Genomic DNA, 26,230 nt, shown 5'->3' on the forward strand with positions numbered 1-26,230 from the left:
GGCATATACATACATATATATATATATATATACCATTAATATGAGCTTCTCGCTCGGCTTAAAATGAAGGGATTCGAGGCACAGGTCTGGCCAAACCTAACCTGGGTGTGGTTACCTCACTGGACTCCAGATAGCCAGGCGCGGAAGCCGGAGCTGAGCTCAGATTTCTGATTTCTAGACCCAGAGAACTCTTGCCACCACACTGACCCCAAATCTGACTGCTTTGCAGTTGACGTTTCCCAGCACACAGGCACCAAGTACGGGCACCCCTGGAGCTCACTTAAACTCGGGCTGGCGCGGGCTCGGGGCTGCAGGCTGCCGAGCGCCCGCGCGCGTCCCGGCGGCTCCTTCTCCTTCTCCGGGTCGTTCCGGTCGAGGGCCCAGGGAGGCCGAGGGCTCCCTCCGGGTCCTAGAGCCCCCGGCGCGCGGCCGGCTCCAGGCCGGGGTAGCGCGGCCAGGCCGCCTCCCTCCCTCCCCGCGCGGCAGGGGGCGTGGCTTCGGAGCCCCGGCTCGCGATTGGCCGAAGCCGGGGCGCTCCCCTTCCGCCCCCTTCTGCGGGTGAGAGGTCGGCGGAGCGCCGGGCGGCGGGGGCGGCAATGGCGGGGCTCCGGGTAGGGACGGCGGCGCTGGTCGCGGCCGGACGGCGGCTCCCGCGGCAGCTGATGCGGAGCGCGGCGCCGTGGGCCCTGAAGGTGAGGCCGGCGGCGCCCACGCGGGCCTGGCTGCCGTCTCCCCCGTGGGGCCGGTGCCGCCTCGGGGTCGCCCGGGCGCCGGCTTCCGCGGCGTCTGCCCCGGCGCCTCGCACCTCCATCCGGAGCCGGCCGCGGGGAGCGGGTGGCCGCGGCGACTCCCGGGGACCCGGAGGGCCGAGGCCCGGGAGGCCGGCGGCTGCGCGCCCCGCTCTCGGGACTCTGACGGCCGCGGGCGGTCAGATCCAGGACATCTGGAGTATTGGCGTGGCCCCCAGCTTCCCAGGGCCGCCTACGCCCTCTTTCCAGCCTCTTTAAAGGGACGCAGGGTGCTGGTCAAGTTAGTCTCTCTTAACTTTTAAAGTATTGCACGATGTCAAGGTTGCTAGTGGATTTTCCATTTGACTGGGAAGCCTGCTCAAACTGTATGACAGCACGCGGTACCGTGTATGAGTGGCATCCGGGGAAGTACTTTTTTCTTTTTTTTCGGTGGTAGAACTATTTGAAGCCCCTTGTCCCCCAGGGGCTCGTGATAGCAGCTTGAATTTCAGGTTGGTGTGCTTGTGTGTGCGTGTATGCCTCTTAAGTCTCCTTCCCTTTCACATGGAGTCTCTAGTACTAATTTCTGGGCATAGACTACCTAACCTACTTTATGAATAAGGTTTAGTAAGTCACTTGGACAAGTTCTTTGAAAGGAAGGTCCCTAGAAACCATCTGTCAGTAGGTTCAGTGCGTGAGTTAAAGTTTCTTTTAAAAAATGAAATGCATAAGCTTTTAAAAGAGCCAGCTCTTGGTTTATGGTCATTGAAACTTAGAATTGGGAGCACTTTAGAGACGGTCTCCCCCGTCATTCTACTTTTTTAAAGAGGTAAGTGCGTTCCAGGTGCGTGAGGGCCAGGCAAGAACTGGAAGACTGTGCACCTGTTTTTGCCTAAGGCCTGCTTCAGAATGCCCATCCTACTGGGTGTGCAATATGATTTTTGTTTTTTCTTTTTTTTTTTTTTTTTGCGGTACTGGGGATGGCACCCAGGGGCGTTCTACCTCCAAGTGACACCCCAGCCCTATTTTTTCATTCTTTATTTTGAAACAGAGTCTCACTGAGTTGCAAAGGGAGGCTGGCGGCGAACCGCGGTCCTCCTGTTTCAGCCTCCCGAATGCGGGGCTTACAGGCGTGCGCCGCCCCGCCGGCCTTGTTCTTTCATCTTGATCCGTCAGTAGCCTTTTCATCTCTGTCGTCACATCAACTGCAGTTGTAAGATGCACGCATGTCCATGGGAGGCGGGCTGCTGTGGCGGGCAGAAGTGCACTTTGAGGTCCCACTCGGGAGGTTCTGTGATGCAGACGGGTCCCTGGGCCTCAGCATCCTCTCAATTCTTGTTTTCCAACCAATCTTTGGTGAATACTTCCTGTGTTTCAGCTCCAGAGAATAAATATGGTTTCTTTTTTCTTAGAAACATCAGTCTAGTACTGAGAGGCTGGTAAGTGTACAATGCTATTTGGAAGAGGGTTTGGTGCTATAATAAAGTAAAATAAAATAAAATAAAATAGAGGGATTGGACCAAGAATGCTTTGCATTCTGGTGCTTGAATTAGTTTATTTTTCCTCACAAGAGCCATATAATTTCTTTCTTTCTTTCTTCCTTTTTTTTTTTTGTGGTACTGGGGGTGGAACCCAGAGGCTTTCTACCCCCAGGCTATACTTCCAGACCTATTTTATATTTTCTTTGGAAACAGGGTCTCACTAAGTTGCCTCAGCAAGTAGCCTCACTAAGTAGCTGAGGCTGGCTTCGAACCAATGCGATCCTCCTGTCTCAGTCTTCCAAGTGCGGGGATTACAAGCGTGCACCACTACGCCTGGCATGAGCCATTTAATATCTATTTACAGGGGAGGAAGTCAAGACACAAAGTGTGTGACTTGCTCAAAGCTGTAGAGCTAGCAAGTGGATGACCTAGTATTTAGGACTCTGAACCAGTGCTCTCCTTTTATTTTGTGGGCTGGCATTAGAACCCAAAACCTCATGCATGGTAGGTATGACTCTACCACAGAGCTATACCTCCAGGCCCCAGAGCTAGTGTTCTTTTAATCATACTGTTCTGCCCCAGGTGAGGGAGTACTTTTCTTGGGAAGTCAATTCAGACAAGTTTGGAAGGATGTGGTGACCTTTTTTCTAGGCTAGCAGAGAGTGATAGTGTTAAGTGTGAGAGACCAGCACACGCAAGGGTCGAGGGCCAGGGTTTGAAGGCCTGAGAAAGCCCCCCGAGGCCCAGGTGCAAGGCTGGGTGGTGCTGGCAAGGTGGGCAGCTAGCCTTGCTGGTGCCGGGACAGCAGGCTGGTGCTTATCTTAGAACAGTGGGAAACTTTGGTGCTGGAGGCGGGAGGGACAACACTGACAGGCCAAGAGAGAAAAGTTACTGTGCTTACCGTTATCCGCTGGGTACGATGTAAGCTTTGATTTTTCTTACCTGGAAAGATGTAAGCTTTGATTTTTCTTACCCAGTTTCTTCCTTTTAGTGTGGGGGCAGGAACTGCATCTTGTCTACTTCTGTGGTTGTAGCACAAGGCGACACTGTAGGCTCAAATGTGCGACAGCAAAGTGGCATTCTGTTTGTGCCAGCGAAGAACTCCTCGCAGGAGTGGAGGCGCCTCTGAGTTCTCTGTCACTTAGGGGGACTTGGGCCGCTGCTCGGCTCCGCTGCTGTGGACTTGAAATGTGTCTGTTTGAAGCAAAATCTTTTGAAGATTTAATCCGTCCCTCTGCTTCTGCAAGCCTTTTGGTTGGATGGAAGGCAGACAGCTAGCTCTAGTTTAGATAATTCAGACCGTTCTTTAGCCAGCTAACAGAGGTTGCTTATTTTTAGGTATATGAAGAGTGCACTGTTTGGTCTTGTTTATTTTGCATACCAGCTTTTAAATTATATTCTGTTTGCCAGACGTGGTGGTGCACGCTTGTAATCCCAGTACCTGGGAGGCTGAGACAGGAGGATCAAGGTTCATGGACAGCCTCAGCTACTTAGTGAGGCCCTTTGCAACTTAGAGAGACCCTGTTTCAAAATTAAAAAATAGGGTTGGGGGTGTAGCTGGGAGGTAGAGTGCCCCATGGGTTCATCTCCAGTGCCACACACACACAAAATTCTGCTTAAACACATAGATGCTTCTTCTGCCTCCTTCAGAGGCTAGAGGATTAGCAATTGCAAGTTTATTAAGTTGCTATATGCTGTATGTGGTTTTCATATATTATCTTGTATCCATGTAGCAACTAGGTAAAAAAATCTCTAAATTTTACAGAAAAAGAAAAGAAACTCAAGCCAGGTGTGGTGGCCCATGTCTATAATCCCAGTACTTGGAAGACAGGAGAATTGTGGGTTTGTGGACAGTCTCAGCAAGTAATGAGACTCTCATCAACCTAGTGAGACCCTGTTTCAAAATAAAAATAAAATAGGGCTAGAGGTGTAGCTTGGAGGTAGGATGGTCCTGTGTTCAGTCCTCAGTAATACACACCAAGGGTGGGGGGGGGAGAAGCTCAGAGCAGTTGCTTGACTTAAGGACATAATCACCTGAGGTAGAATTTGAACCTTAGTAAGATTCCAGAGATTTAGATTTTCACATTTTCAATTATAATCATCTGTCAAGCTGGGCATGGTGGCGCACACTAGAAATCCCAGTATTTGGGAGGTTGAGAGAGGAGGATCACAGGTTCAAAGACAGCCTTGGCAACTTAGCAAGACCCTCTGCAACTTAGAGCCTATTTCAAAATAAAAAATAAAATTAGGTTGGGGGTATAAGTTGAAGGTAGAATGCCTCTGGGTTTCCATCCCTGGCCCCCCCCAAAAAAAAAATTATCTCTCATTTGAATGATGGTCTCGTGTGATGTGTTCATAAAGTTTGAATGCTTAAGCGATATTTCCTTGAAACCCATGGTTCTTCCTCGTCAGTAAGCAGGGAACAGAATGTGCAAGATCTGAGCGCTTTAGGATTGTCCGGGGTAAATCCAACACGAGGACAGACAGATCATTTGAGGAGAAACAGTCTCCTATGATTTTATAGAAAGCGGCATCTGATGTAATAAAATGTTTATAGAAATTTGTTTATATGCAGCTGCTTTTTGGATTTTGTTTTTAAGTGGTTCAGAACAGAAGTAAAAACTGCAGTAGCAGTTATAAATAATATAGAAAGTTGGTGACAATCTTGATCCAGTGAAAGAAAAGGAATTGTTTAGAGCCTCACTAAGTAGCTGAGGCTGGCTTCAAACCTGTGCAATCCTCCTGTCTCGGCCTCCCAAGCGCGGGATTACAAGCGTGTGCCACCACGCCTGGCCAAAAAAATTTTATTTATTTTATTTTTTATTATTTATTTATTTATTTATTTATTTATTTATTTATTTATTTATTTGTGGTACTGGGGTTCCTGGAAGCCCTTCTACCTCCCGGCTACACTCCCAGACCTATTTTTACATTTTTATTTGGAAGCAGGGTCTCCTAAGCCAGCGCGGGTGGCTGGCTTTGAACCTACGTGATCCTCCTGTCTCTGCCTCCCAAGCTCGGGGATTACAAGCGTGTGCCACCACGCCCGGCTATTTTTTTTTATTTTTTATCTATTTTTATTTTTTATTTTTTTGCGGGTCTGGGGATGGAATCCAGGAGCATCCAACCTCTGAGCTACATCCCCTGCCCTATTTTTTTATTCTTTAGTTTTGAAACCGAGTCTCACTGAGTTACAGAGGGCCTCACTAAGTAGCTGAGGCTGTCAGCGAACCGTGATCCTCCGGTCTCAGCCACCCGAATGCTGGGATTACAAGAGTGCGCCACCACGCCCGGCTCAAAAAAAGTTTTAAATGTAGGTAAATGGGAGAACAAGAATAAAAAAGGAAAATTGGAAAGTTTTTTTTTTTTTTTTTTTTAATGGAGATAGCATTTTCTCCTGGGTCGTGGAGTTACATGCCTATTGGAGTCATAGTGAGGTGGGGCACGTTGGCACATGCCTGTGATCTCAGTACTTGGAAGGGTGAGGCAGGAGAATGGTGAGTTCGAGACCTGCCTCCACAACTTAGGGAGATTCTATTTCAAAATTAAAAATAAAAAGGGATTATGTGTGGCTTGGAGATAGAATCTGCTCTGGGCTGAGTTGCCAGTAAAACACACACACACACACACACGCACGCACGCACGCACGCACGCACGCCGAAGTGCTGGGAAGATGGAGGAGAATCAGTAGCTAGTGTTTGGGTTGGAGTTAGAGTATGTAGGCCCAGAAGTATTTGGTGGGTGAGTTAGTGTTTAGTTGACTGAATTAAACATTCTACATCCTTAAGTTTGGAAGAAGCAGGAAGAGACAATAGGCTTTCAAGGCCTGGTTTGAGAAGGGGCAATACAGTGTAGAGTTTTTCAAGGAGGGAGGAACTTTTTTTTTTTGCGGCTCTGGGGAGGGAACCCAGGGGCATTCTACCTCTGAGCCACACCCCCTGCCCTATTTTTTATTCTTTATTTTGAAACCGGGTCTCACTGAGTTGCAGAGGTCCTCACTAAGTAGCGGAGGCTGTCCTCGAACCACCATCCTCTGGGTCTCAGCCTCCCGAACGCTGGGATTACAGGCGTGCGCCACCACGCCTGGCAAGGGAGGAACTTTTATTTATTTATTTATTTATTTATTTATTTATTTATTTATTTATTTTTGGTGGTACTGGGGTTCCTGGAAGCCCTTCTACCTCCGGGCTACACTCCCAGACCTATTTTTACATTTTTATTTGGAAACAGGGTCTCCTAAGCCAGCGCGCGCGGCTGGCTTCGAACCTGCGCGATCCTCCTGTCTCTGCCTCCCAAGTGCGGGGATTACAAGCGTGCGCCACCACGCCCGGCCGGGAGGAACTTTTAAAAAGCAGTTTGTGTTCATTCATCTGTGTCGATATCTAACTATTTCTCCAATCAGCAAGTGTTTGTGAGTGGGGCGTGGTAGCGCACGCCTGTGATCCCTGTGTTGTTGGGGACGTGGCAGGAAGATCCCTGGTTTGAAGCCAGCCTGAGCAACATCACGAGACTCTCAGCAACTTGGTGAGACCCTGTTTCCAAAAATAAATGTGCTGGGGATGTGGCTCAGAGGTAGACTGTCTCTGGGTTCAATTCCCAGCATCAAAAAGCCGGGCATGGTGGCGCACCTTGTAATCGCAGTGCTTGGGAGGCTGAGACAGGAGGATCGCGCAGGTTTGAAGCCAGCCTCAGCTACTGAGTGAGACGTTGTTTTCAAATAAAATATATATAAAAAAATGTTTGCGGAGCATGTCGTGAGTCCAGGCACTATGGCAGACCAGATGAAATTCAAACATGTCCCCTCGCTTTGTCCCAGGTGCAGAGAGGTCAAGGAATAAAAGTGAAGTTTGGTGAAAGTTTTTTTTTTTTTTTTTTTTTGGTGGTACTGGGAATCAAACCCAGGGCCATTCTACCTCTGAGTTACATCCTAGGTTTATTTTTTATTCTTTATTTTGAAACAGGGTCTCACTAAGTTGCAGAGGGCCTCACTAAGTAGCTGAGGCTGGCCAAGAACCTGTGATCTGCCTGTCTCAGCCTCCCAAGTACTGGGATTACAAGTGTGGGCCACCACGCTTGGCTATTGTAGTTATTTTTGAGTAGGGAAGGCTGAGTTTATTTTATTTATTTATTTACTTATTTTGGTGGTACTGGGGTTCCTGGTAACCCTTCTACCTCTGGGTTACACTCCCAGACCTATTTTTTAAATATATTTTTATTTGGAAACAGGGTCTCTTAAGCCAGCGAGGCTGGCTTCGAACCTGCGTCCTGTCTCCGCCTCCCAGGGGATTGCAAGCGTGCGCCACCGCGCCCGGCCCGTGAAGGCTGAATTTAAATGGACAAGCACAGAAAGTGCTAGATGTTTTGTAAGGAATTAACAGAATAGGATAGTGGGTGCCAACCTAAATAATAATTAGAGAGAGTCTCCAAAGAATGATGCCATCTGGGATAGCGCGTGTAGTGGGTGTAGGCATTTCACAATCCACTCTGAGAGCATTGCCTCAGAGAGGCCGAGCAAGCAGAGGGTTTTGAAGATGCAACAAGCGACATTACATGTTTTGAAACAATGATTCTTGACTACAAGGTTGAATGACGAGGGAGGAGTCAGTGTTAAGGATAAACAGAGATTGGGCAGACACAGCTGTAGAAGTAGGTTTTGTGTAAGGCTGCTGGCCTTTGTACAGGGCCTGTTCTGGCCGGCTTTTCTGAGCACTTCTTGTCCTCAGGCATGCGTGCCTGAGAGCCCTTTCTTCATAACCTCCTGGCTTTATTTATCTGTGCATTTGGCTAGGGCTTGACCACAGTGACGCCATTTTTTTTGTTAGTTTTGTATGCTGGGGATTGAACTCTAGTGCAGGCTACTGCCAAGCTATACTCCCAGCCCTTTTTATTTTTCTTTAAAAAAATTTTTTTTGTGGCACTGAGGATAAAACCCAGAGGCTTTCTACCTCTGAGCCACACTCCCCGCCCTATTTTATTTTGAAACAGAGTCTCACTACGTTGTGAAGGGTCTCACTAAATTGCTGAGGCTGGCCTTGAACCTGTGATCTTCCTGTCTCAGCCTCCCAAGTACTGGGATTACAAGCGTGTACCACCATGCCTGGATTTTCTTGTTTGTTTTAAAACAACAGGGTAGCTCAGTGGTTCATTCCCTGAGTTTAATCTCTAGATCCATGCAAACAAAAGACAATCCTTGCATTAAAGTAATTTTTTTTTTTTCAGTAATGGGGATGGAAACCAGGGGCATTCTACCTCTGAGCTACACCCGCAGCTCCATTTTAAACTCTTTATTTTGAAACAGGGTGTCACTGAGTTGCAGAGGGCCTCAGTAAGTAGCTGAGGCTGTCTGAGAACCACGATCCTCCTGTCTCAGCCTCCCAAATGCTGAGATTACAAGCGTGCGCCACCACGCCTGGCAAAATAATGGTTTTGATTGTGCTTATGAAACAGGGTTGGTTGGTTTTATTTGTTTGTGTGGTTATGTAATGGGAACAGAAAAGGGAAGATGAATGATGAAACTAACATTCTCAGGTTGATGGAGGATTCTGGAGTTGAAAATACAAAGGAGATGGCAAGCTGTGTTCACGTGCCATATTCAATCATCAAACTTCCTTCAACGGATTCTCATTTGTAGGGATGAGGAAGGTTTAGTAACTTGCGGAGGGTCACACAGTTAAGAAGTAGGTTGAGGATTCAAACTCCGATTTGTCTTCAAGGCCTTTATCATACCATACTGATAAACAGTAGTAAAAAGGAGAAGGCGAATTTCTAATCCTTGGGCACAAAATTAGTTTGATGTTCCTAACAAGTGTCTTGGACGAGAGGGACGCACTAGTGTGGGAGGCTGTCCCTGTGTGATGGCGCGGGCCATTATCTCTTCAGGATGAAGAAACCTTTCTGCATGGGTGGCGTACACTAGGTAAAAGCAACCAGCAGTGGAAGGCGTACCCTGCTGCGCATTTTACAAAAACAGAGGTGTAGAGATACTCTCCGTGCAGTCAGTTCCGCGAGCCTGCCGCCCCGTGCAAGTTGCTGTGGTTTGAAGCAGCCCCGGGCAGGGTGGTCAGCTTCCTGGGCTCAGAGCTTGAGAGGGGTGTCCAGCAGAGGGGTGTCCAGCAGCCAGAGCGGGGGTTGAGAGCTAGGGGAGGCAGGGAGGGCACCCCTGCTGAGAACCTGGAGGTTCATTCTCCAGGGCCACCCCAGACCCGCAGAGTTGGAAAACCTGGGTGGACCAGCAGTCTACCTTTTTTCTTTCTTTGGTACTGAGGATTAACTCTAGGGGCATTCTACCTCTGAGTGACACCTCCAGCCCTATTCATTCATTTATTTATTTATTTATTGGTGGTACTGGGGTTCCTGAAAGCCCTTCTACCTCCCGGCTACACTCCCAGACCTATTTTTATACTTTTTTTAAAAATTTGGAAACAGGGTCTCTTAAGCCTGCGCAGCTGGCTCCGAACCAGCACGATCCTCCTGTCTCCGCCTCCCAAGCGCGGGGATGACAAGCGTGCGCCACCGCGCCCGGCCCTTTTTATTTTTAAACTGAGCCTTACTAAGTCACTGAGGGTCTTGTCAAGTTGCTGAGGTTGGCCTCAAACCTGTGATATCTCTGTCTCAGTCTCCCAAGTACTGGGATTGCAGGTGTGTGCCACGGAGTCTGGCTCCTGTAGTTTTCAGTCTAGAATGGGGCAACATTTTATTCCATAAAATAGAATTAGTGTTCCAAGGAGCCAAAAAGAGAAGGTTGGTTTCAGACGCAGAAACAGGGCTGAAGAAAGCACACGGCGGAAGTGGAAAGTGAGTTACTCATTTCAAGTTATTCCTCAGACAGAGACAGGGAAGCAGAACAGAAGGAAAAGAGCAGACTAGCTGGATCAGGTTACTTCAGGTTATATTTTTTTCTTTTAACTGAAGGATCAATTCCACAGAACTTCCAGAACTTCATTAGTATGCCAGTTAGTATGGCAATTAAAACTGGCCTGTTTGGCAAATGTGGCTGCCACTGCCAGGAGCCTGATTTCTCGGAAGGTCAAACAGGGGAGTTTTAGCTTGTCCTCCCGCCTGGGTGGCCTTGCCCCGCTCTGCTGTGCAGGCGGAGTGCAGCCCTAGACAATGGCTTCCGTGAGTTTCTCTTAACAGGTGCCGGATCTTCAGAACCTGGGTTGCCATTTGCTCCTGGAGCTCACCTGAGTTTGCACTGCTTGGCGTAGGCCCATTTGCTTGTTACATAGCCATCGGTGTCTGGTGGCGGCCAAGTTGGCCAACACCGCCCTCAGAGCACAGCTGTGCTATCGGATCGTGCCCGCCTCCAGGGGGACCGCCCCAAGTGCTGAGCTAGTCCTTGGCTCTGGCTTGAGGGACGCTCCCGAGTGGTCCAGCAAGTGGTCTCCAGGAGGGAGCAGGGGAGGCAGGCGACCTTGGTGCAGCGGGGTGGGGGTCCGCGCGCCTGTGAGGAGGGTCTGTGTGGGTGCCCGTACTGTCTGCCGCAGGCGGGCCGGGTGGGGTGGTGCTGTCTTCCAGTTGGCTTCCAGAGTTTCCTGGCGGTCTAGCTTAGAGTGGAGGCAGAGCCCTGACGAGGTTGAGATTTGAGCTCTCTCAAACACGAGAGACATAGCTTAGCTTTTGGCAGCCGGTGAAGGCTGAACTGACAATGTCTGTTTAAAAGAAAAGTGGTAGCTGGGCCTATCATTCCAGTACTTGGTAGGCTGAGACAAGAGGATTGCAAGTTCGAGGCCAGCCTCAGCAACTGTGATGCCCTCTGCAACTCAGTGAGACCCTGTTTCAAAAGAAAGAATAAAATAGGGCTGGGGGTGTAGCTTGGAAGTAGAATGCCCCTGGGTTCAACCCCCAGTACCACACAAAAAGTTGTCCTTAAATGTCTGCCAGGTGTGGTGGCACACGAATGTAATCCCTGCGCTGGGGAGGCTGAGACAGGAGGACTGCACAGGTTCGAAGCCAGCCTCAGCTACTAAGTGAGGCTCTCAGCAACTTAGTGAGACCCTGCTTCCAAATAAAATAGAAAATAGGTCTGGGAGCATAGCCCAGAGGTAGAAAAGCCCTTGGGTTCTACCCCCAGTACCACACACACACACACACACACACACACACACACGATAGGGTCTGTCATTGAGAGGTGTCTGTAGAGGGCATTCTAAGCAGCTTGCTCTGGTCTATTAAGATGCTGAGCCGGTCTATTAAGACTTCTGAGCTCTGAGCCGTGAAATGTGGAGGAGGGCCCTTCCTTGGCATAGAAGTTTAGAGATGAAGTATTGACTCGTTCACTCTTAACTTGGTGAGATCGTCTAATAATGGCTCCCGCTTTGAGGATAAGGTTCTTTGAATTAACCTGTCAACAGGACTGTTTTGGTGTGGGTTACCTGAGTGCCACTGTGGGCATGCTAAGAGCAGCAGTGCTTTGAGTTTTGGTAGATCTGCTGTTTAAATTACTCTTTGGAGCCAGGCGTGGTGGCGCACGCTCGTGATCCTAGCATTTGGGAAGTTGAGACAGGAGGATCCAGGTTCACACACAGCCCCAGCTACTTAGTGAGGCCCTCTGCAACTCAGTGAGACTCTGTTTCAAAAAATAAAGAATAAAGCCGTGGGTGGTGGCGCACGCTTGTAATCCCAGTGCTTGGGAGGCTGAGACGGGAGGATTGCATAGGTTTGAAGCCAGCTTCAACTACTTAGTGAGGCTATCAGAAACTTAGACCCTGTTTCTAAATGAAATATAAAATAGGTCTGGGAGTATAGCCCAGAAGTAGAAAAGCCCCTGGGTTCCACCCCTAGTAACATAAAAAAACAAAAAACAAAAAATAAAGAATAAAAGTAGGGCTAGGGGTGTAGCTCAGAGGTAGAATACCTCTGGGTTCCATTCCCAGTACTGCAAAAAAACAAAACAAAACAGACAGGCAAACAAAAAGCCAATAAAAAAACAACCAAAGAAACCAAATTGTTCTTTTTTTTTTTTTTTTTGCGGTACCAGGAATGGAACTCAGGGGCATTTTACCTCCGAGCTACACCTCCAGCCCTATTCAACCTCCGAGTTACACCCCCTGCCCTATATGTTTTTATTCTTTATTTTGGAACAGGGTTTCACTAAGTTGCAGAGGGCCTCACTAAGTAGCTGAGGCTGTCCACGAACCACAATCCTTTGGTTTCAGCCTCCCAAATGCTGGGATTACAAGCATGCGCCAACACACCTGGCTCCTATTTTTTATTCTTTATTTTGAAACAGGTCTCACTGAGTTGCACAGAGCCTCACTAGGTAGCTAAGGCTGGCTGTGAACTGCGATCCTCCGGTCTCTGCCCCCAAATGATGGGATTGCAAGTGCCTGGCTAACAAATTGTTCTTTATGGCAAGTGCTAGTGGACTTACCAGTTTTACCGGTAGAGGAGCCAGTGTCAACTGTGAAAATAGCGCTCTTTTATCATATGAGAGGATGTTTATTTTCTTGCTTGCGGTGCCAGGAACACTTGCATCCAGACCATCTAAAAGCTATGCCATTTCTCCTTTTCCTGGGGGGCGGGGTGTGAGTAATTACTGTTTGCTAACTATTCTATATGCATGACTTCGCTAGGCATTTCATACATTCTCATTTAATCTTCTAGCATTTCACGACTTAGATAAGTACTATTATCCCCAGTTTGCAAATTAGAAATTTCCTGTATACATAATAAACACAAGTCAAGATTTGAGTCTAGTCAGAATCTGAGTCTAGAGTTCCCTTTCTTGGCGTTTGTGGTGCTGGGGACCCACTCCAGGGCAGCTGTACCTCTGAGGTGCAGCCCGGCCTGGTGGCTGCGTTATCACCCAGATGCAAACTCCTGAAGGGTGTGGGTAAAATGTTAACAACAGAGGGAAAGCTGGGTACTTGTGTTCAGTTTTTGAGTTATACTTTACATTTTTTTGGCACTTTATTGTAAAGACTCATTTGATCCTTTTACCAACCCCTGGGAAGCAGGTGGTGTCATCACTTATGTTTTTTTTTTTATCATTCATTTAAAAACATTTTATGGGTGCACTGTAGTCTTACATCTTAATAGAATACAGGATGTCTGTGCACACGTCACTCATTTAGCCCTCCCCTCCCCTCCCTCCTCCTCATGTTTGCCTTAGGGATTGACTCTGATATGTTTGTGAATGAACATCTTGTGCGTTAGGAATTCCCCCTTCCCCCCATCACACCCCGCCCACCCCGGGGTAGGAAGCAGGGAGGCGAGGGCTGGTCCAGATCTTGAGACTCCGCGGGCCAAGCCGCTTCCCAGCCCACCTTTAGCAGACATTGGTCCACGGAGCGCCCTGGAGGAAGGGAACTGATGGCGGTGTGATTTCAAGATGTTATTCCACACACCTGGCCTTTCTCCTCCAAGAGAGACTTCAAAGTTGTCATCAGTGGGGCTCATTCAAGCTGTTACCCAAGCTTTTGTTGCTAGGAAGTATCTGAAAAGAATCTGGACTACGCTTGTAACCAGTGTGTTATAGCCGGGCGTGGTGGCGCACGCCTGTAATCCCAGCATTCAGGAGGCTGAGACCCAGAGGATCGCGGTTCGTGGACAGCCTCAGCTACTTAGTGAGGCCCTCTGCAACTCAGTGAGACCCGGTTCAAAATAAATAATAAAAAATAGGGCAGGGGGTGTAGCTCGAAGGTCAAATGCCCCTGGGTTCCATCCCCAGACCCGCAAAAAAAAAAAAAAGCCCCCCAAAACCAGTGTGTTATATACTTCACAAATACCACAAAAGTAGCCGGGCTGGTTTCTATCCAGTACTTGGGAGGCTGAGGCAGGAGGATCCGGGTTCGCAGCTAGCCTCAGCTACTTAGTGAGACCATGTTTTAAAATAAAGAATAAAAAATGGGCTGGTGGGGTAGCTGGGAGGTAGAAACCCGGTTCAATCCCCAGCTCCACAACATGAACAAACAAAAAAGGCGGATGTTAGAACTCTGCATAGAGGTCCGAATCGGCAAATTCCTACTCGCTCGTTCCCTGCATTTGAAAAGTCATTTTATCAGAGTGTCGTGGCGCAGGCTTGTGATCTCAGTACTTGGGAGGCAGATAATAAGAGGATCTCAGACAGAGCCGGGCGCAGTGGCGCACGCCTGTAATCCCAGCCCTTGGGAGGCTGAGACCGGAGGATCGCACAGGTCGAAGGCAGCCTCAGCTACTTAGTGAGGCTCTCAGCAACTCAGTGAGACCCTGTTTCCAAAGAAAATATAAAATAGGTCTGGGAGTGTAGCCCGGAGGTAGAAAAGTCCCTGGGTTCCACCCCCAGTACCATAAAAAAAAAGAGAATCTCAGTTTTATGGCCAGCCTCAGCAACTTAGTGAGGCCATCTGCAACTTAGTGAGACCCTGTTTCAAAATAAAGAATAAAAAATAGGGTTGGGGTGTAGCTTGGAGGTAAAATGTCCCTGGTTTCATCCTCAGTAACACACACACACACACACACACACACACACGCACACGCACACGCACACACACACAGTGATTTTAGCTGGGTGTGGTGGCCCATCTTATAATCCCAGTGTTTTCAAGGCTGAGACAGGTGTATTATAGGTTTGAGTTCAGCTCTAGGAATTTAGTGAGACACTGTTTCACTCATTCATTCATAAATAAATAAGTAAATAAATAAATAAACAAACAGGCTGGGGTGTAGTTCAGAGGCAGACTCTCCTGGGTTCAAGTCCTAGTACCAAAAAAAAAAAAAAAGTAATTTTACATATGGTTTTATAAAAACTGTTTTTTTTCTTTAGCCTGGTGTCTTTATTATTAAAGTCTTTTAGAAGTAAACAAAACAAGACAAACAGAAAAAACTTTAAGCAAATAAGCCAGCCCGCCCACTAGCCAGCCCCTATGGGGCTTACTCCTGACCAGGAGACAGACCCAGCTGGAAAGGCTCAGATCCTCGTTCTTGGCTGGGGAGTTGTGCTGCTGTCAGGTTTCATCTGCGGGGACGATTTCTCCCTCTAGTCACCGGCTAACCAGGGCATCTGTACCTTTTAAAACCATGGGCATGGGACTGCAAATTCACGTGTCCAAGCTGTAAATTTTCTTTTAGATAATAGTGGCCAAACATAGTGTCTCAGGTCTTCAACACTGAATGTTTCTAAACAGTAATAAAAAGATTCTAAAAAAACCATTTTGTTCAGTTAGGCATACTGGTCCATCATCTTCATTTTGGCCAGGCATAACGTGTAATAGATCCTATTTAGTTTTAAGACCCGTGTATAGATGTTTCTTCGCCTAGTTTGCCATTATCGTTTCTTGCATGTGAGTATCATGTACATTTTTTTGTGGGTCTGGGGATGGAACCCAGGGGCATTCAATCTCCGAGCTACACCCCCAGCCCTATTTTTTATTCTTTATTTTGAAACAGGGTCTCACTAAGTTGTAGAGGGCCTCACTGAGTAGCTGAGGCTGGCCGCAAACCACCATCCTCCTGTCTCAGCTTCCCGAGTTCCGGGATGACAAACGCTCCACCCTGCCCAACTTGTTTCTGATATTATTATAAGCCAGCAGTGCATTTTTCTACATGCCTGCCTTTCTTGTGTGGAGCTTGTCTAACGTCTGGTTTCTTGTGTGTGCAAAGGGGATAAATCTGCAGGGGTGATTTCCCGCCCATAACCTAGTATACTGCAAAAACTACTTAGACTGTCTGATGAGCACTGTAGCCAGAAGCAAACTGGAAGAAGTACCTTAAAGACATATTTTAAAAACTCATTTAAATAGCTGGGCGTGGTGGCACATACTTGTAATCCCAGTGCTCGGGAGGCTGAGACAGGAGGATTGCAGGTTTAAGGCCAGCCTCAGCAATTTAGTGAAACCTTGTTTCAAAAGGAAAGGAATAAATTCAGTCTGGGGTTGTAGCTCGGAGGTGGAATACTCCTGCGTTCAATCTCTAGTAACACACACACAGAGCTGAAGGGTCTAATTTATTTCACCTTTTCTTTTTTTCTTCTAATAGACTGTTCCACACTATTCAAAACAGCGCTTGACATTCTCCCGTAGTCTGGGTTCAGTGGGATATGATCCTAACGAAAAGGTAAGTATTGAAAAATTCTCTCAACACCAAGTTGGAATGGTTTAGTTTTCTTGGTTTCATGCTATATTCACTGGGACAGATTAGAATTTTATTTTTTTGTGATTGTAGGAATCGAACCCAGGGGTGCTTTACCACTGTGCTAACATCCCCAGCCGTATATATATATTTTTTATTTTGAAACAGAATTTCACTAAGTTACCACATACTAGCCTCATCTGTGATCTTTCTGCCTCAGCCTCCTAAGTACTTGAGTTGCAGGTGTATGCCACCACGCCTAGCTGGGCAGTTTAAATTTTATTAATACTGTGCAGTTATTTATTGCTCTAGAATCAGAGCTTTGTATGTGTATCTGTGTGTGCTACTGGAGATCGAACCCAGGGACATTCTGAGCTGCACCCCCAGCCCTACTTTACTTTTTATTCTGAAATTGTTTTGTTAATTTACCATTTTCTGCCCTCAAACCTGTGATCCTCCTGCCTCATTCTCCCAAGTGCTGGAATCAAGGTATATACCACTGTGCCTGGCTTGGCATTATAAATATATTTGTTTGTTAATTAATTAGTTTTCGTGGTACTGCGGATTGAACCCAGGGACATCCTACCTCTGAGTTACATCTCCGGCCCTGTTTTAGTTTTTATTTTTGAAACAGGATAGGCTCACTTCTTGCTGAGGCTGTCCCCCAACCTGTGATCCTCATGTCTGAGCCTCCCAAGTACTGGGATTATAGGTTTGTGCCACGATGCCCAGCTATATCATAGGTTTTATAAATGCTAAATCTTTGTTTTACTTATCCTTGTGAGCCATAACCTGAATCTTTTTTAATTTTATTTTTTGGTGGTACTGGGTTCCTGGAAGCCCTTTTACCTCCGGGCTACACTCCCAGACACCTATTTTTTATATTTTTATTTGGAAACAGGGTCTCTTAAGCCAGTGAGGCTGGCTTCGAACCTGCGCCATCCTCCTGGCTCCGCCTCCCAAGTGCGGGGATTACAAGCGTGCGCCACCACGCCCGGCTTTATTTTTGTTTTGAAACTGGGTCTTGCTAGGTTGCTGAGTGTCTCACTACATTGCTGAGGCTGTCCTTGAACCTGTGACCCTCCTGCATCAGCCTCCCATCAGCCATGCTTGATATTATGGGCATGTGTCATCATGTGTGGCTGGTTGGGTTTAATGAAAATATGTCCCCTTTCAACAGATATGGCAAATAAACTATACTTATTAGCCTTTCTTTCATAAACAACTCAGGACACTTAAGATTTCCCACAATTTTATTTTATTTTTTGTGGTGCTGGGAATTAAACTCAGGGGCATCCTAACTCCGAGCTATACCCCCACCGCTATATTTTGAAACAGGATCTCTAAGTGGCAGAGGGCCTCACTAAGTAGCTGAGGCTGGCCACAAACCTGGGTCCTCCTGTCTCCACCTCCCAAGTACTGGGACAGAAGCCTGGGCCCCCAGCCCAACTTTTTGCTGGGATTTTGGGGATTTTTGAGTTGGGTGAGGGAGTGCACACCTGTACATGCCTGTGTAACCCCAATACTTAGGAGGCTGACCCAGGAGGGTCATAGGTTAGAGGCCAGTCCTAGCCATTTAGTAAGATTTCATTAAAAAAAAAAGACTGGGAATGTAGCTTAGAGGTAGAGTGCCCCTAGTTCAATCTCCAGTAAAGAAAATTGTTGAGTAAATTATTAAACAATTTTGATTAAAGTTTGTTAGTGTTATGAGATATCAACAGATGCTTTAACAGAGTAATTGGGGTCAGGTGAGTTGAATTGTTTCTTGGTTACATATGAACATATTGTTTATTGCATTTAATATTACCCTCGGTAGTAATTGTTTACTAGGGTTATATCCATTGTTATTTGTGGAAAAACTTGCTATTTTCTGGTCCCAAAGTAAGAATAACTTTTTAATTTTTTTCTCTCTCCAGACTTTTGATAAGATTCTTATTGCTAACAGAGGAGAGATTGCATGCAGGGTAAGTAAAATTTGAATCTTATTTTCCATTTAACTCTGAAATTATTATTAAATTTTTAAAAATTGGAACTGCTATTAATGGAGAACATCAATCTATCTTAAATAGGTTATTAAAACTTGCAAGAAGATGGGCATTAAGACAGTCGCCATCCACAGTGATGTCGATGCTGGCTCTGTAAGTACATTTTTACTGAGTTTGAACCAGGAGTTAATTTTGGGTCAAGTAGAACAAAATTTAAATATATTTGTTTTATTTATTTTTGTTCTACAGATGTACATATGATTTTTAAATTTGTTAGCTGTTTTATTAAGCAAAACGAACAAATCACAATATCTTCTGTGTGTGTCGTCATGAGTTGTTTTCAAATTCTAGGGTAGACCCAAACCTGCCCGGCTGCTGCTCAGCAGATGTAAGCAAAGCTTGAGAACGTTCGATTCCAAGACTGATGCGGTGTAAACACAGTGCGCCCTCAGGAAGCCCCCTCCCCAGTACCTCCAGTATCACCAAGGGCATGCTAGCCGCTGAGCCTTTCCTACACGCCTCCGTGCGTTCAGCTGAGAGTCTGATAAATGAGAGATAGGCCATGCTAATTGGACATGAACAAAAGAAGGTATAGCGTAAAGCAGTGGATGATAGAGAATTTTATTTGGCGTTTTTAACTCAGCAGGCAGTTTTGAGCAGTAATGAGCTTTGGATGAGGAGGAAAAACTCCCATGGGAAAAGAATGTGACCGATTGGAACTTTGTGGAGTGAAATATAAGTAGTTGTACTTTAACGTAGACTACTGATTCTCATTCTTCTACAGCATTTTACATAACTGGGTCTTTTGGTAATGTGAGCTGTTATAACAATAATTTAATAAAAAGTTGTCAAACTTTTTATTAATAGATAAAATTAATAGATTTAAAATTCGTACCTTTTAAAATCTTATTTTTTTTAGTGTTTTAGCTCATGAAAAGTTTCCATCCATGGAACTTTTTATTTATTTATTTATTTATTTATTTATATATCTCTTTATTTATTTTGGTAGTACTGGGGTTCCTGGAAACCCTTCTACCTCCGGGCTACACTCCCAGACCTATTTTATATTTTTATTTGGAAACAGGCTCTCTTAAGCCAGCGCAGCTGGCTTCGAACCTGCGTGATCCTCCTGTCTCCGCCTCCCAAGCGCGGGGATTACAAGTGTGCGCCACCATGCCTGGCTCTTTTATTTATTTTTTTATTTATTTTTGCGGTACTGGGGATGAGACTTAGGGGCATTGTATCTCCAATCTACACCCCATCCATATTTATTTATTCTTTATTTTGAAACAGGGTCTCACTCAGTTTGCAAAGGGCCTCACTAAGTAGCTGAGGCTGTCCGCGAAACGCAATCCTCTTGTCTCAACCTCCCGAATGCTGGGATTACAAGCGTGAGTATTGTAATTCTTTTTAAAGAATAAAATAGAAATAACTGCAAAGTAATTTCCTGAAAATAAATGTTAAGCATATGATTTTATTGTCTGATACATTTGAAATATTTATGTTTTAATGAAAGAAAATCTATTTTACATATATATTGTTTGATTTTCTTTTTAAAAAACATTTGATTTTGGCTTCTTTGCTAAAATTTAACTGTGATGGTGTCAATAGTCATTCATATTCCTGAGATATTCATGAAATAATGAGAAAATTGTTATTTTCATTCATTTATTTCACAGCTGGTAAACTAAGGCATTTACCAATAGCAAACTGGTATAGGAAAAAATTTTGTTATAATTACCACCAAGCTACTAATAGATTTAAAATTCATACCTTTTTAAGTCTTATCTTTATTTTAGTGTTATAGCTCATGAAAAGTTTCCATCCATGAATAAAAAGTTTCCATCTATCATTTTTTTTTTTTGAGAAAAAAATGTTTGAAGCTGGGCGTGATGGTGCACGCTTATAATCCCAATACTTGGGAGGCTGAGACAGGAGGATCGCAGGTTCATGGCCAGCCTCGGCTACTTGATGAAACACTATTTCTAAATGAAGAATAAAAAATAGGGCTGGCAGTGTAGCTCTGATCTGAGGTAGAATGCCCTCCGTGGGTTCAATTCCTAGCACCAAAAAAAAAAAAAAAAAAAAAGAAAAGAAAAAGTTTGAATCATAGCTGCTCACTGATTTTATTTCAATTCTAACAGTGATCTTTTACTTATTACCTTTTCAATATTAAGATAGAGATGTTTCTCTATGCTGTTTTCCCTTGGAAGTGACTGTAAACTATCAATATCTTGATTTTTTTTCAATAGCTATATTTTGGTGTCGTAATCTTAGGGTAACCTATTTCTGTGAGGTGCTGCCCCAAATAGTGTGACTCACCTTCCTGTTCTGTCATTTCTAGCTTTGCATTCTGATCTAGATACTTTTCAGATGTTGCAAAAACGGGTTTCAAAGAGTTAGTGTAAGTTTTATGTCTGTCTTCTGCACACCTTTCCTAGAGTAGATGCGGTAGTTTTACCTCTTCACAACTTCTGGCCACTCCTCGCTGCAGGTAGTGAGTACGTCAGAGCTGGCAGGATGTAACTTAGAATGTGATTTGGCGGCCCTGCGATGGAAGCGTCGCTTGCTCAAAGCTCAGCAGTCAGGCAAGTCAGAGAAAAGGATTTGGTTTCTGCTTCAGTTGCAGAAGGCTGAGAAGGTGGATTCCCCTAACAGTAATGATCACAGAGGTTTCTGTCTTATTTAATCAGCTTTACACTACCAGAAATGCAAGCAGGGCACGCTGCTCACAAGTATTGCTAGGATGCTTGCTTTTAAAAGGTGAGCATTTGCCGGACGTGGTGGCGCACGCTTGTAAGCCCAGCATTCGGGAGGCTGAGACCTGGAGGATCGCAGTTCACGGACAGCCTCAGCTACTTAGTGAGGCCCTCTGCAACTCAGTGAGACCCGGTTTCAAAATAAAAAATAGGGCAGGGCGTGTAGCTCGGAGGTGAAATGCCCCTGGGTTCCATCCCCAGACCTGAAAAAAAAAAAAAAAAAGGTGAGCGTTGTAAATATAACTTAGAATAAAACACCTTAATCTTACCTTAATCTTTTTTTTTTTTTTGGTGGTACTGGGGTTCCTGGAAGCCCTTCTACCTCCGGGCTACACTCCCAGACCTATTTTATATTTTTATTTGGAAACAGGGTCTCTTAAGCCAGCGCGCTGGCTTCGAACCTGTGCGATCCTCCTGTCTCTGCCTCCCAAGCGTGGGGATTACAAGCGTGCGCCACCACGCCCGGCTTCACCTTAATCTTTATATGCTAATTTCATAAGTTGAAATGTAAATATTATGGCAGTAGGGAAATGCTACAATTATTGTTAAAGCTATTAATTTTATGTTAAAAACAAGTAATTTTAGTTCCTCAGGGAAGAGATGAACAGTTATTCACACAAGTTAAGTAGTAAGTCATACAAACAAGGAAAGCCCATTATAAACAATTGATGTTTAATAGAGAAAAGTCGGCTCTTGAAAATGATTGTTTTCTACTATTCCCTTCTCTTTCAGTGTATTTGTATTTGTTGTTGGTGGTGGTGTGACTGTGTGTGTGTGTGTGTGTTTTACTAGGAACTGGACCACGTGTGTTCTATCTCCAAGCTACAATCCCAGCCCAGCTTTATTTTATTTTAGTTTGAAACAAGGTCTTGTAAAGTTGCTGAGTCTCGCTGCATTGCTGAGGCTGGCCTTGAACCCATGATCCTTCTGTCTCAGTCTCCCAAGTACTAGGGTTCTGCACCCAGTTCAGTGTATTCTTCAAAGCTGCCTTTTACATTTTTAGCTCCTCCATGTGAATTTTAGAATGAACTTAAAAAATTATCCAGCCTCCTCTCCCAACAAAGTTTTAGTTTCTATGTATGACGCTTCTATAAATATACTGTGCAAGTCTTTTTGTGAAAATACACTTTCATTTTTCTTGGGTAAATACCTAGGAGAGGCAGCTGGGGATGTAGTTCAGTGGTAGAGCTTGCTTAGCATGTATGAGACCCTAGGTTCCATCTCCAGTGCTACAAAAACAAAAACCCAGAAAGGAATTTCTGGGTCATTTGGTAGAATGAGGGGTTAGCAACCTTTTTTTTTGAATAGTAAATATATTTATGTCTGGAGAATAAATTTTTTTTAGACTTTACAGGTCACTATGTTATCCATTGCATATTCTTTTTTAATCTCTTTTAAAAAGATATATTTTTTACAGTACTGGGGATGGAGCCCAGGGCATTCTACCTTTGAGCAACACCATCAGCCCTGTTGTTTACTCTTTATGTTGAAACAGGATCTCACTGAGTTTCAAAGGGCCTCACTAAGTAGCTGAGGCTGTCCACAAACCACAATCCTCCTGTCTCAGCCTCCCAAATTCTGGGATTATAAGCATACACCCCCATGCCCAGCATGTTTTTTTTTTTTTTTTTGCAGGTCTGGGGATGGAACCCAGGGGCATTCTACCTCTGCGCTACACCCCCTGCCCTATTTTTTATTCTTTATTTTGAAACAGGGTCTCACTGAGTTGCAGAGGGCCTCACTAAGTAGCAGAGGCTGTCCACGAACTGCGATCCTCCAGACTCGGCCTTCTGAATGCTGGGATTACAAGTGTGTGCCAGCATGCCTGGTTATGCTCGGCTTTTTTTTTTTTTTTTTAAGATTTTATTTGTACAAGCCGGGCGTGGTGGCGCACGCTTGTAATCCCAGCATTTGGGAGGCTGAGACTGGAGGATCGCGTTTCCCAGACAGCCTCAGCTACTTAGTGAGGCCCTTTGCAACTCAGTGAGACCTGGTTTCAAAATAAAGAATAAAAAATAGGGCAGGGGTGTAGCTTGGAGGTCAAATGCCCCTGGGTTCCATCCCCAGACCCGCAAAAAAATAAAAAAAAAGATTTTATTTGTACATCATAATTGTACAGGACAGTGGGTTTCATGGTGGCGTATTTGTACAGGTGCATCACATCCTCTGATCAGTTTCATTCCTCACTTGCCTCTCCTGCTCCACCCTCCTCCCTTCCCTGATCCTTTTTGTTTTAGTCAGAACTCTCACTATTATCCAAAATACCCGATGCCCACAGTTTAGAGGAAGGGAGATTTGTTGGTTCACAGTTGTACAGGTTTTAGTCCGTGTTAGGCTGGTCATGTCTGCGGAGCTCAGGGCATGGTGGCGGGAGGCACAGAAAGGAGAACCTGTCAGCTCATGGTGGCAGGGGAGAGGGGAGGTCCCATTAACGTGTATAGTCCCTACGACTATGCCCCCACGACCAGCCTCTGGCCACGCTCCATCCCTAACTTCCACCCAGAAAGTCCACTAATGCATCAGCGGGTTACCCGCTGCTGATGTCGGAGCTCTCAGGATGCGACTGGCCACTCCTGAACACGTTTGTCTTGTCAGCATGTGAGCTCTTCCGGGGACCTGTCTCCCACCCGTAACGCTGCTCCACTCTGCTGGTCCTCTGTTTTCATGAGATCTTTCTTCCCCCTTTTGTTCACTCTGCTTTCCACAAAAGAGAGAAAATACGCGGCTCTTGACTCTCTGAATGTGGCCTGTTTTGCTTACTATGCTCTCCAGCTACACCCATTTTCCTGCAAATGATAATTCAGGGTTGAGTAAAGCTCCGTTTTGTAGCTAGAGCACGTTTTCTTTATTCCTTTGTTAATGGACACCTAGGCTGTGTCTATAGCTTGATCACTGTGAATTGGGCCGCTGTCAACATGGTCGACACATATCGCTAGAGCACGCTGACTTTGACTTTAGTTCTTTTGAGTAAATACCAGGGTTGTTAGGAGTCTTTTCATGTTCATGTCCATTCGTTTATATCTTTTTATGAAGTTTATTTTTTTATGGTTTGAATATAATGAAAAAATTAGAAAAATAGTACAGTATGTCTTCCTTTTTTGGTAGTAAGAGGGATTGAACCTGTGACCTCGCACAGGCTACGCAGACACTCTACCACTGAGCTACATCCTTTACTCTTTAATTTTGAGGCTCAATAAGCTGCCGTGGCTGGCCTTGAACTTGGGATCCTCCTGCCTCATTACAGGCTTGGGCCACTCTACCTGGCAGCCCTAGACCTTTCACAAAGGTTCACCACTTGCTAATGTTTTGGCACGCCTGTTTTATATCTCTGTTGTATACGTATAGTGTGTATGTCTGTGGGGTTTTCCCCCCACTGGCTAAAGGATTTGAAAATAAGTTATACCTGGAAATGGTTGGTACATGCCTGTAATCCCAGTACTTGAGAGACTGAGACAGGAGAATCGCAGGTTTGTGGACAGCCTGAGCAACTTAGTGAGGCTCTCTGCAATTTAGTGAGACCTTATTTCAAAAATAGAAAATGGATGAAATAGGGCCGGGATGTGGCTCAGGGGTAGAATGACCCTGGGTTCCATCCCCAGCACCACAAAACAACAGCAACAACAAACCCAGAAAAAAACCACAACCAAAACTCCGTCCTTGAGGCCGTGGGGTTCACGTCCTCCAAGAGGGGCTGTGTCTGCTCTTGCAGATGGTCTGTTTTTTAGCTCCCTCTTGGTTTCTGATCCCTGAGTATCCCTTGGCGTTTCTCGCAAGCCAGGTTACTCATTTAAAGAATGTTAGTTATCGTTAACCTTGTAGGAATGTGGGTGTTCCGAGCGAGGCTGGCCACCCTCTAGTTGGCTCCTTGCGGGCGGTCTTGCTCTGCGTTGAAGTTCCCTCACTGTCTTCGAGAAGCAAAGACTGACTGGAGAAGCCTTAAAGCCAGGCTTTCCCAGGGCAACGTTCACTGGAGTGCTGAAATTGGTGCGGCTGCGTCCAGGAGCGGAGGCCAGAGGCACGGGCTGTGAAGAACTGCAGCGGAAAATGGCTCGGGCAGGCAGAGACAGAATGAGAGAATCAGCTTCTTAATGAGTCATGGGTGTGTGTGTGTGTGTGTGTGTGTGTGTGTGTGTGTGACTAGGGATTGAATCCAGGGGCATTCTACCTTTGTCCCAGCCCTATTTTATTTTAAAATGGTCTAAGTTGCGGACGGCCTCACTAAGTTGCCTACGCTGGCCACAACCTGTGACCCTCCTGTCTCAGCCTCCCAAGGACTGGGATAACAGGTGTATAGCACCATGCCAAGCTGGAAGCCGAACTCTTTTTTAAAATTTTATTTATTTATTTATTTTTAATTTTTTATTGGTGCACTGTATTCATGCATCATAGTAAGATACAAAAAAAATTTTGTAGACATACATTCACACATCACCCAGTCAGCCCCTACCCGATCCCCACCCCAGTCCCTCCCCATCCCTCCTTCCCATGCTTGGTTTAGTGCTTGACATCTAGCATTATAGCATTTTATCCAAACTTAAAAATGATAATCTCACATAACAGTTTCATTTGTCTGATACCAAGCTTTTGATACTTAAAGATAACATTTCAATATTTCTTTTTGCTTTCTTTCTTACTAGAGAATATTTTTTTCTTTTTTTTAGGTGAAACTATCATATATTTATATATTTATTTTTCAGAAAAAATCTATCCTAATATGGAATATGGACTCTAGATACCCAAAACGATCTCAAAAAAGAACAAAGCTAGAAGATATATATTTTCTGATTTCAAACCATATAAAGCTACAATAATTGAAACAGTGTAGTACTGTTCTAAAGGCAGATATATAAACCATTGGAGTTAAATAAAAGCCTAGAGCTAAATTCTTCCCTATATTGTCAAGTTATTTTTGACAAGGTTTCCATGAACATTTGGTGGAGGAAATAAAAATCTTTTAACTAAATATTGTTGAAAAATAATAATTACATGAAAAAGAATAAAATTGGACCTTTACCTAATCCCATATACAAATATTAACTCAAAATAGATAAAAGACCTAAATATAAATCTTAATACTATAAACTTTTAGAAGAAAACCTGGGTCATAAAACCTCACAACATTGAAATTGGCAGTGATTTCTTGGATATGATTTCTTTTTTTTTTTTTTTTTTTGGTGGTACTGGGGTTCCTGGAAGCCCTGCTACCTCTGGGCTACACTCCCAGACCT

At 45.2% G+C, this 26,230-nt stretch overlaps 1 protein-coding gene across 9 annotated transcripts in view; it reads left to right on the plus strand.

The window, feature by feature from the left end:
• Positions 1-596: 596 nt before the first annotated feature.
• Positions 597-26,230, plus strand: part of PCCA (propionyl-CoA carboxylase subunit alpha) — a gene marked incomplete at both ends in the record, with an annotated part of 369,697 nt that continues 344,063 nt past the window's right edge. For 4 of the 9 annotated variants that reach the window (XM_080689189.1, XM_080689192.1, XM_080689190.1 and 1 more), the window contains 4 exons: positions 597-692; positions 16,166-16,243; positions 18,175-18,222; positions 18,328-18,396. In XM_080689189.1, the coding sequence (XP_080545315.1) occupies positions 597-692; positions 16,166-16,243; positions 18,175-18,222; positions 18,328-18,396 (291 nt within the window). Of the gene's footprint in view, positions 693-16,165; positions 16,244-18,174; positions 18,223-18,327; positions 18,397-26,230 lie in introns of those variants that run through there. The other 5 variants (XM_080689191.1, XM_080689194.1, XM_080689195.1 and 2 more) reach the window with 2 other exon arrangements.

Source organism: Muscardinus avellanarius, assembly GCF_963383645.1.
Source record: "Muscardinus avellanarius genome assembly, chromosome: 2".
Classification (NCBI taxonomy): Eukaryota; Metazoa; Chordata; class Mammalia; order Rodentia; family Gliridae; genus Muscardinus; species Muscardinus avellanarius.